Below are 11,639 nucleotides of genomic sequence, written 5' to 3'. Positions count from 1 at the left end.
TATATAGAATTTACAACAACAACAACATGTGCCTGGCGAGATTCACACGTTTTCTAGCTAAATCTTAAGTGACTGGTATTACGAATCTGTCCAAGAAATGTAATGTCTGACGACACCGAAGCTTTTATGATCCATATAATTATTGACTGCTTCACCTCTCAGAGCCAAACATGTAATCAATGCTTCGATTTAATTGCATTTTTGCACAGTGATCTTTTCCGCACCTTTCAGCAATGGCCGACGGATAGAAAAGAACACATGGCTGTTTAGACGACTCGTACATTTTCACAAAACATATTATTTTAGTGCAAAACCTTTTTTTAAATCTAAATGTTGAAAACGCAATTAAAACAGCTCGGAAAATGTAATTAAGCGGTCATCAAGCTACGCAAAATTTACATATTTTGGTTGTCTTCTAAACCCGGAAATCTCCAGATAGACTGGTTTCCCAACAATTTATTTTCGGAAACCTTATTTCTCTTTTCGGAAACCATGTAGTTCTACATTGCTGGTATAAGAACTGGACCGTGTTCACCACAGTGATCAAAATGGCCACACCTTCTTCTGCTAAAATTTGGAAACGGAAGTCACTTTGAACAAAAATTCAAGCTTGCATATTAAATACATGCTTATATTTCATAATTTACTAACAAAACGTAACTTTTAGTACAGATTAAAAATATACCCAAGTAAACCATCGAGGTAGAATAGTAGAATAGTTTACCTCCATGATTAAACTTCAAAGGTATCACACAATAAAATTTTTAGTTTGTCCCGAAATCCTTCAATTCGTTGTCGGTGCAAAGATAGAATAACACTCGTCTATGCTGAAAATTACATGTCTCAGTCTGACTTTCAAGAATTTTGTATGTTTGTCAGATTTCCGTGTTAATTTTGACCAAATAAGTTAATGTTTTAACTGATTTACATACGGCCTAAAGCTTAAAACACACTATTTTCAAAGATTTAAAATATGCTGTTTACAAAATTTTAAAGTGAAAATGATTTCCAACACCTTAAGAATGATTTATGAACTTTTAAACGGGAGTTGCAAAACCTTGAAAATATTTTCAAGCTTTCGAACGGAGAAAGTGCACAATATGGCACCTAGTATGCATCTAGATGTTAACACCATGTTAAACTTTAACAAAACAAGGACAAACAAAAATGTTTCAATCACAACGTAAACTTTAGGGTGTAAGAAAACTAGAAACACTGGAAAAAGCAAAGATCAGCAGCAACATTTCAAATCAACGACAAATTAACGTAACTGCCCAGAGATTTGTTAGTGGTCTCGATAGCGGACGGTACTCAAGATTATTTAAATTTATTTTTTATTAATATATAATACCTTTAGCACTAAATGATAGATTTGTCGTAACGTAACAATGATTTTCAAAATCAAATTTTAGGTTAACCGAGACTGTGAAATCGGCCCAATCTGTGTTGTTTACGCCTAGCATGTCTAATCGGAAACCACACAAACTGCACCGAATAGGAAAAGTACGAGTGGACAGCGCTACATGTGTCAAGGGCGATAATTCATGATCGGAAGCTGAAGTTTACCATAATTTTGATGTTTTGAGTCACTGTTTATAAGTTTGGATAATATGTGACCACAAGAAGAAATCTGGATGTTTGGATTTTGCAACATGGTAGGTATAGATCATTGAGATTATGCATTTGTGTAATCGTATCGTGAACAGGAATGGTTGCATTAGAACCCCAAGATGTCGCAATTCCAATGGAAAATCCACGGGCGTTCACCGATGCATTTAACATGTTTCACGACAACAACAACAACTCCATTTCAATGAAGTTCAACCTTCAACCAGGCGTTTAGCGTTGTACAAATGTGTACTGCCTGAACTTCTCACACATTTGAAGCACACAGTACAAAATCCCTGTAGTTTTACACGTGGTTATGCATAACGTAAATTTGTAAAGATGGATGACAGTGCCTACTATGGAAAGCAGGCCACACAGGCACATAATAATACAATCTATGATGTACATGTACCATCGCATCTTTGACGGTGTTTGATGGTGATTGATCTTTTGTTATTGACTGATTACTCTTGTGGCTTAAATATGCTCGCGTTTTGCTGCATAAGATGTCAACAGTGAATATGTCCTTAAAATTTTACAGATGGAATTAATAGTACATCATCCATGTTGTGTGTAGAAACTTGTCGTTTTCGCTACCTGTATTATCAATATTTACTTGGACAAGAATGCTGCAAATCTTCAGTGGTTTTAGTTTGTGTAAAGAACAGCAAGCTTGGCATAAAGAACTGTTTCGGTTAACTCCAATTGTTTGACAGGCTGTCTGTCGTTGTCTTCTGTCATATGGAAAGCTGGCAACCAGACATGCACCAAGCATTGAAGCTGACATAATACAATGTGTTTATGCTTTCCGAGTTGCTGAATCATTCACACTAAAGGACTGCTCTGGTGGCCTAATGGTTAGAGCGTCCACCTAGAAGATGGGAAACCTGAGATCAAACCCAGCCAGGTCATACCAAAGACTTGGTAGAAATGGTACTTGTTCCTGCCTTGCTTGGCACTCAGCACTCAGCACTGAGAGGCTAGAGCAAGGAAATAGGACTGGTTGGCCTGGTGTCAGTATAATGTGACTGGGTGGGGTGTCATGTCTGGTGTCTTTGACATGGTACATCAGTGGAGGCAGGAGAGGCAGAAAATACAGTATATGTAGACACACCTACTGACTCCTCATCATCCTATGACGTTAAACCCCAAGTATACATGCATACATACATACATTCACACCAAGGAAGATGTTTTCTACTTACGTACATAAAACGCGCATCATTTTGTTGTCATATGATATTTGATGTCAGAGACTCATTAAAGTGATGTTCTTCCACCTGTGCTTCCAGTTGGTTAAAATATTCCATTCTGTAACCGAATTATATTGGTAAGTTATAAGTATTAAGAGCAAGATCACTAAACAAACAGGTCATAATGACTGTATGTACCAAATTGGTGATCTCTTCGTGTACATGTTTTAGTCCTGTCGGTCCATCTGTATTTTCACATTGTATCAAGGTACATGTATACTATGAAGGAATTTGCTCATATTTTGAAACATCAATAATAGGAGGGACGTGAAACTGATAGGATACATCGGCTGCATAAAGGATTGCGATTGGTTTTAGATTTTGGTCTATCAAACATTTAAGACTGTGTGCATTACCTTAAAAAAGACTTTTAAAATCGAAGTATTCATCACTTAATAGACCACTTAAACCCATGTATAAATATACTTTCGTTTATTTGTTTAGATTTTTGTGAAAAGAGTTAAAGGTGCCCAAAAATTTGAATTCTGTGGTGGCCTTTATGGACCATGCTATCAGAGGTTAGAAACTCTGACATCACAGGAAGTTTATCTAACTCTAATCACGACACTGAATGTTGGAGTAACTCTTTTTACCCATGAGTAAAAGCTTACTGAAATGATGTTCTACAAAATTCCTTCCTACTTGTCAACGTCAGGCAAAAAAGGTCAGAGTTCCTAGATACTGTCGACGTGGCTCTTAAAGCCTACCATAGAATTTAAATATGTGATTGCCTTTCAACACTTAAAAAAATCCTAAAAAAATTAACATGCAGATATGATGCATGTCAAACATTATAAAAGGCAGGGTTGGAGGATGGAGTCATTGATACAATCTTTGATTGTAAATCCTGTTTAATTTATTTTCATCAACTTATTCAGGGTGCAAACACTTCTCAGCTTGAGAGGGAAATCGGGTCAGAGCAGTTTCCAGCCAATGAACACTACTTCGGACTTGTTAATGTGAGTTTGTGACAGTAATAAGTTTTATATTTTCTCCCTTTGCTCTTTAGTTTCTTTCAGAGTTAGTTGAAAGAGATGCATTAAAAAATGCTGGTGTAAGGGTTTTAGGTGTTTGAAAGGTCTGCGTTTGATTACATATTTTTGATAAGAACGATTATGGATGAAACGTAAACTGTTAAAAATGTCCTCAAAGTTAATCAGAAGTAGTGGATAAGAGGAAAGAAGATTTACAAGCACTGCAGCTATAGGTAACGATGTTTCTTGCACTTGTCTTTGGAGAAAGGGAAACATGATGGGTTGTGCTTGTTTTAAACTAACATATATCCCTGTATAATTTTCAGTTTGGAAACACATGCTATTGCAACTCTGTCCTGCAAGCGCTGTACTTCTGCCGTCCCTTTCGCGAGAAGGTACTGCAATACAAACAACAGCAGAAAAGCCAGAAGAGAGAAACGCTGCTAACATGCCTGGCTGACCTCTTCTACAGTATCGCCACACAGAAGAAAAAAGTGGGAACTTTAGCACCGAAAAAGTTCATCACACGATTGAGAAAAGAAAATGGTAATATTACAATATTTTAATATTGTGGGATATTTGAGTTTCGTCAACGTTTCACAGTTATTTGCTATTCAGCAAAGGGAGGTAAATTTGATTCTATTTCAAAAGTACATGTAATAAAAATGATTCCACTTATTTTCTGAATTTTAATGTAGATGTGATTTGAGTAATCTATACCATACTCCTTACAGCGCATGTGCTGCTGTCTGTGTCCGCTTTACATCACTGCCACCACCAGCAGCTTTTGTACAGAAATCTTGAACAACGCAGAGGTCATTGAGGTCACGGTGATGAGACAGGAAAACACGAAATCTCTGTCTCAGCTGTTGTTTGTATTAATATGTTATACACACGCATTCTCTTTATCTAAAGTGTGCACAGTGTCATTCTAACCAACACCTGACATGATTTAGTTGATAAATGCTGATTAAGTAGTTCTACATGAGGACATCAGTGGTGAGGCTGAGCCTAAACAAGTCTACGTGCATGACACAGGCTCCAAAGGTCAAGCTTGTCTAGTGGTGGCAGCGATGTAAAGTGAGCGTAGAGAGCGGCAATGGTTCTGTAAAGAGTGTGAATCTATATATGCAAAAAAAGAAATTATAATGATAGTTTTTCAACTCTATGAATGCTTTTAAAGACCTAAAATTTTGTCCAAAGCCCAGTTTTATAATGCCCTTGCTGAAAAAAACCTATGTTTTTCTTTTTCAGAATTGTTCGACAACTACATGCAGCAAGATGCTCATGAATTTCTGAATTATTTGCTTAATACAGTTGCTGATTTATTACAAGGTAAGTATCTCTGTGATGCTAAGTGTCTGTTAATGTATCATTTTTCTCTTGACAGTTGAATTAGCTTCAGCATGGCGTACATGTATGCTTGAGGTTTAACATTGTACTTTACAACTTTTTGATCATATAACAACAAGGAGTCATTAGGTGTGGACAGCTTCAGTGGCCCAATTTTTAGAGTGTCTGCCTCAAAGTGAGCAGACACAGGATCGAACCTAGGTGAAGTCATACCAAAGACATACCAAGCAACAGTGATATTTGTTGCTGCCTCACTTGGCACTCAGCGCTAAGAGATTAGAGCAAGGAAACAGGACATGTTGGCTTGGTGTCAGTACAGTGTGACTAGATGGGGACTCATGTCTGGTGTCTTCAGCATGATACTTCAATGGCAACACGCTTTGGCGGCAAGGAGTCGCCCTGCCACAAGAAGACACAGGCCTATTCATCACCTGAAAAACTTCTGATTGTTACAAGTGAAGATGTGATAAAAAACTGGAGCTAAATTTTTAATTACGGATAGTTCTAATACTCATACACAGACAGTCAATTTTACGTATAGTAAGCCATGGCTCATTTGTATAGAATATCCCTTAATTTTTGTGAATAACATATATTATGACTTTACTTGTACATTTGGAATATGTTCTTATTTTTGGTTCATATATTTTTGCATCATTCTTTAAGATGTCATTGTTGCATGTTTACATGTATTTGTGTGTGTGCAATTTACAGCAGAGAAGCCAGGAAACAAGCCAAAGGTTGTGGGAGAGAGCCAAAGTAAACCTGACCCTACTTGGGTGCACGAAATCTTCCAGGGGACCCTGACCAATGAAACGAGATGTCTGAACTGTGAAACTGTGAGTCCTTCTATATGATATGTGTAACTGCACTCAATCTGTGAGACTGTGAGTCATGTTACACTACATGTGGTACTGTGAGTCACGTTACACTACATGTGAATCTGTGAATCCGGTTACACTACATGTGGTACTGTGAGTCACGTTACACTACATGTGAAACTGTGAATCCGGTTACACTACATGTGGTACTGTGAGTCATGTTACTCTACATGTGGTACTGTGAGTCACGTTTACACTACATGTGAGACTGTGAGTCTGGTTACACTACATTTGGTACTGTGAGTCCCTTGAACACAAACAGTGAAATGGTGAGTTATTGTACTCAGCCTGTGAAACTATGAATCATTGTACACAACATGGGAAACTGTGAGTCATTATACACAGCCTGTGAAACTGTGTCATTCACAAACGTGTGAAACTATGAGTGATTACTCTCCTGGCTCAGTCATTGTACAGCACTGTGTATAACAGAAGCTTTGATTTATATTCTTTATTTATTTATTTGATTGGTGTTTTACGCCGTACTCAAGAATATTTCACTTATACGACGGCGGCCAGCATTATGGTGGGTGGAAACCGGGCACAGCCCGGGGGAAGCCCACAACCATCGGCAGGTTGCTGGAAGACCTTCCCACTTACGGCCGGAGAGGAAGCCAGCATGAGCTGGACTTGAACTCACAGCGACTGCATTGGTGAGAGGCTCCTGGGTCATTACGCTGCGCTAGTGCGCTAACCGACTGAGGATTTATATTAAAATCACATTGTTGTGAAGTATAGTTTCATTTTCGAAAGATACACAAGGTCTCCTGTAGTGCCTTTCAGAATGCTTCTGTTATAATTTTAATGAGTAAATAAATAAATGATATATATGTTCATGTATGTTTACCTGTAGCTGACCTGTCTATCTTCCCAGGTGAGCAGTAAGGATGAAGACTTCCTGGACCTGTCAGTAGATGTAGAACAGAACACGTCCATCAGCCACTGTCTGAGAGGCTTCAGTAACACAGAGACGCTGTGTGCTGAGTACAAGTACTACTGTGAGGTCTGCTGTAGTAAACAGGAGGCACAGAAAAGGTAAGTTACCATCTGAGGCTTCATTGACACAAAGACCCTGTGTGCTGAGTACAATTACTACTGTGAGGTCTGCTGTAGTAAACAGAAGGCACAGAAAAGGTGAGTTACAGCCTGAGGCTTCAGTGACATAGAGACCCTGTGTGCTAAGTACAAGTACTACTGTGAGGTCTGATGTAGTAAAGAGGAGGCACAGAAAAGGTAAGTTACAGACTGAGGCTTCAGTGACATAGAGACACCGTGTGCTGAGTACAAGTACTACTGTGAGGTCTGCTGTAGTAAAGAGGAGGCACAGAAAAGGTAAGTTACAGTCTGAGGCTTCAGTGACACAAAGACCCTGTGTGCTGAGTACAATTACTGCTGTGAGGTCTGCTGTAGTAAACAGAAGGCACAGAAAAGGTGAGTTGCAGTCTGAGGCTTCAGTGACACAGGGACGCTGTGTGCTGAGTATAAGTACTACTGTGAGGTCTGCTGTAGTAAACAGAAGGCACAGAAAAGGTGAGTTGCAGTCTGAGGCTTCAGTCACACAAAGACCCTGTGTGCTGAGTACAAGTGCTACTGTTAGGTGTGCTGTAGTAAAGAGGAGGCACAGAAAAGGTAAGTTACAGTCTGAGGCTTCAGTGACACAAAGACCCTGTGTGCTGAGTACAAGTACTACTGTTAGGTCTGCTGTAGTAAAGAGGAGGCACAGAAAAGGTAAGTTACAGACTGAGGCTTCAGTGACACACAAACCCTGTGGTCTGCTCTTATAAATGATCTTGACTGACTAAAGTTTTTCATAAATCATAAAAGTTTGGAAATGCTCTTTAAAAAAAATGAATGCATATTTACTATTAAACCAAGTTATAGGTACATTTTGATATGTAAGAAAATGTGATTATTAGCATGTATGATTTGTAAATGAAAATGTTTTCTTTGCCTGATAGCATGCCAAATAGTACACTACATGTAGGTTTCACGGTCTAGTGACAATAATTTCTCTTTTCAGAATGCGAGTGAAGAAACTACCTCAGATCTTGGCCTTACACTTAAAGAGATTTAAGTACATGGAACAAGTGAACAGATACACAAAACTGTCGTATAGGGTTGTCTTTCCTTTGGAACTCAGACTCTTCAACACTGTAAGTCCTGATGTGAAATATATATTTCAGCTCTCAAGACCTGGCTTTGAATGGGTTGTGCAAATAGACATTCTTGTACAATGTTCTAAAAAAAACTTACAATGGACATTGTTTATAAATAAATAATTTTCAGAGATGGGGTGGCTGCTTTTGGTTATACCAGTCACCATATTCTGTAAGAAACCTCATTAGTGCTGGAGTGACATAATAATTAAACAATTACATTTGCATTGGACCAAGAGAGTTGAAATTAGTTCAGGTGCACTGAGAGTGAACTCTACCCGTATATTGTTGTAATCATGTGTCGTAAATAACTTTTGTCCATGACTAAGTTGCACATTTTGCCTCATTGATCAGTTCTGTTGATCTTAGATAAGTATTTTGTGGTGTTGATGTTTCTTTGCATGTTTGATATTTTAGGTTGAAATTCAATTCTATTTCTATGCTCTATTCAAGCTGTACAGATGTATACATGTATAACGCAGTGAGTATATAGAAGTTCTCGTTCTTTTTTCAGTCTGATGATGCGTACAACCCTGACCGGCTGTATGATCTAGTAGCGGTGGTTGTACATTGTGGCAGTGGCCCTAACAGGGGTCATTACATAAGCATAGTGAAGAGCCATGGCTTTTGGCTTGTCTTTGACGATGATATTGTGGATGTAAGACGTTTTTCCTCATATTCCATGTTCATACCTTAAAGAGAAAACTGTCTAAATGTATAAAATTTCTACATCTTTTAATAAGAAATTGATTTGAACTTCAGAACCTAATAAACTGCATTTAAGCAGAATTCTGTGTTGACAGTATGTCTGAATGAACAAACCTAAACTGATCAGTAGGTTTAACGGTTCCATTACAGTCTGTAATGAGCCATTGGCCAATAAAGCCACACCAATTTTGATAGTTGTTTTACAATGTAGGAGGAAGGTATCAATATAAAAACTTACAAATTATCTAATTGGTCTATCCTGGTAATACTTTCTGTTGAGGTAAAAACAGTGATCAGACTTTTTTTTTTTTTCCAGTTTTTAGATTTTTTCCAGCACACTCACTCATAAAACACAAACTAAAATTGGTGTGGACTAACGTCACAGTTTTATATCCAACTTTAAGTGGTTCACCTACGATCTGGTGTCAGGAGATATGTGTTTGGCACTTTACATGGTAGTTTCCTCAAGCAAAGTCCACCATACCTTACAGCTTATTAAAACGAAAAAATCAAACAAATGTGTATAATATTTGCTGCCATGCGCTGGTTTGTAACTGTTACACATCTGTTTATCCATGTCACCCTTGTTGTTTTTGTTTTGCAGAAGATTGATGCTAGTGCTATTGAAGATTTCTATGGGTTACCGTCTGAGCTGCACAAAAACTCGGAGTCGGGCTACATACTCTTCTACCAGTCGCGAGAGTGACTCTAAATTCCACCCACTTCTTTCTTGTTGATCTGTTCTTGGGAATGTCCCAAAGGCTGTGACAGCTGAGTGATATCTGTTACTCTATTCCTGGTGTTTGGGATCAGGCAAAGGCTTGGGATCATGTGGGATCCTGTGACATGTCACACGTATGATTGGGATCAGGTAAATGTTTAGGGTCATTGGATTCCTACTGTTCTGCACTTGCATGATTGGGATCACCTAAACACGTATTGGATCACTGGAGTTCTATTACCTGGTGCATGTATGATAGGATCAGCTAAACACATTAGGATCACTGGATTCTAATTGGTGGTACAAGAATGTTTGGGATCAGCTAAACACATAGGATCACTGGATCCTAATCTCTTGTATATGTATGTTTGGGGTCTGATATACACATAGGACCATTGGATCCTAAAATGTGGTGTATGTATGTTTGGGATCCGTTAAACTTATAAGAGATCCCAATGTTAGTGTTATTATTAGGATCTGTTAAGCATCTCTCTGGATTAAAGGTTGCACAGTTGTCATTATTAGTATGATTACAACTGTTAAATCGCTCTTGATCTTTTTCTGTGACCTATGTCTATTAGCTTACTTTACCAGATTACAGCTGTGGTTGCAGGAGTTGAACACATTCTGAGTTCATGGGGTTGACTCCGGACATTACTGTGATGTATGAGTGGCACAGTTGGACTAAACACATGGCTAAACAGGTGACATGCTTAAATTCAGTCAAACCAGTCTCGAGGATTGGCATTGAACCACATTTGTAGCATGGTCCCAAAATGTTTGTACTACCTATTCGTGAAAGTATATGAATGGTGTGAAATGCTTGTCCGTGAAGTATTCAGTAAGACTGCCCTGTCATTTTACCTGTAAAGGTGATCATGAACAGAGGTCACAGTATGGAAATATTCATTTGTGCTTTCTGAAATAGAAAATGCTTGTCATTTTAATTCTAGGCTTTTTAATTATGTTTTAAGAATTTAAGAATTGTTCAGTTTATCATTGAAAGAGATTGTCATAACTGAGACGGCATTTACTACTTACATGTATATGCATTTAATCTCAAAGTGTATGAAATTTTTGAAGAATCATTTTCGGTTATTTTCTGTGCTGAAAATTTTGAACAGTGCTGTTTTCACAGAATAGATGCAATTAATCTGTCAAAAAAAAAAAAATTCTTATGGATGTAATTCTTCAGTTGCATATGTAGAAACTTCACCAAGCCCATAATTTTGTCGTTTTACGCCATATTATTGAACACCCTACAATATACAAAAATATTGAAGAACCGTGGTGTGCTGGGCTCATCTGTGTACAGATTGTCGACCCATGTCTACTATTGCAGTGTTCATATTTACATGGTGGAATTTCATGTTCTGGTATCTCAGGGATTAGCATGGGGATTCTCAGTGGTTGTGTACACGGGGTTACAATATACCCATACCCATGGGGCTTTCAGTCTTATCCCAGTAGCCAGATACTCCAGCCAGGTGCTGTACCTTATCCTCAAACTGCAAACCCAGTCCCTTTTTTGGCACAAAAGATGTAAACAAAGAGGAGCAGGTTCAAGTCCCACCCTGTCCCATTTTGGAAGAGGCAGCTTGAACACGGATCCGCATGAAAGGGTCTGAAATCTGACCCATTTTTCACTCTTCTCACTTGTTAAACAATAATTTCTGACACGATTTTTGGTACATAGGAACCAAAAGCCTACACTGTGAGTGCACTATATACAGATTGTTCAGAGACCCTCACCTCCCAAACACCTCTGTATGCTAATTACACATATGTGAGTGTACAATAACAGTAATTACTGCTTCAAGGCACCAGTCCTACTAAACGTACAATTTACGCGGAGCAGTTTGTGGCTATAACCCCCAAGTGTACCTCAGGATGACAGTGGTAAATGCTGAACTATCCCAGAACCTCTGTGGGCAGTGTTGAAATTTTTAGTGTGAAAGATGCGCTGGCATTCGGACAGAGGCAGG

General features: G+C 38.4%; 1 protein-coding gene across 1 annotated transcript; it reads left to right on the top strand.

Annotated features, from left to right (window-relative positions):
• Positions 1-1,533: 1,533 nt before the first annotated feature.
• Positions 1,534-10,678, top strand: LOC135472857 (ubiquitin carboxyl-terminal hydrolase 46-like). Its single transcript, XM_064752561.1, has 9 exons — positions 1,534-1,655; positions 3,740-3,820; positions 4,162-4,381; positions 5,090-5,170; positions 5,903-6,027; positions 6,944-7,104; positions 8,090-8,222; positions 8,740-8,883; positions 9,538-10,678. The coding sequence occupies exons 1-9, from the start codon at positions 1,635-1,637 to the stop codon at positions 9,637-9,639; spliced, it is 1,068 nt and encodes a 355-aa protein (XP_064608631.1). The 5' UTR covers positions 1,534-1,634; the 3' UTR covers positions 9,640-10,678.
• Positions 10,679-11,639: the final 961 nt, after the last annotated feature.

The sequence above is a fragment of the Liolophura sinensis genome, chromosome 8, assembly GCF_032854445.1.
Source record: "Liolophura sinensis isolate JHLJ2023 chromosome 8, CUHK_Ljap_v2, whole genome shotgun sequence".
In the NCBI taxonomy this organism is placed as follows: domain Eukaryota; kingdom Metazoa; phylum Mollusca; class Polyplacophora; order Chitonida; family Chitonidae; genus Liolophura; species Liolophura sinensis.
This window is presented reverse-complemented; position numbering and strand designations above follow the sequence as displayed.

Bases quoted from the DNA above. Each gene is read 5' to 3' on its own strand.
- LOC135472857 (XM_064752561.1), top strand. From the start codon at position 1,635: ATGTTTGGATTTTGCAACATG. The intron at 3,821-4,161 runs GTGAGTTTGTGA...TATAATTTTCAG, and splicing joins ACTACTTCGGACTTGTTAAT to TTTGGAAACACATGCTATTG. The intron at 6,028-6,943 runs GTGAGTCCTTCT...CTATCTTCCCAG, and splicing joins GATGTCTGAACTGTGAAACT to GTGAGCAGTAAGGATGAAGA.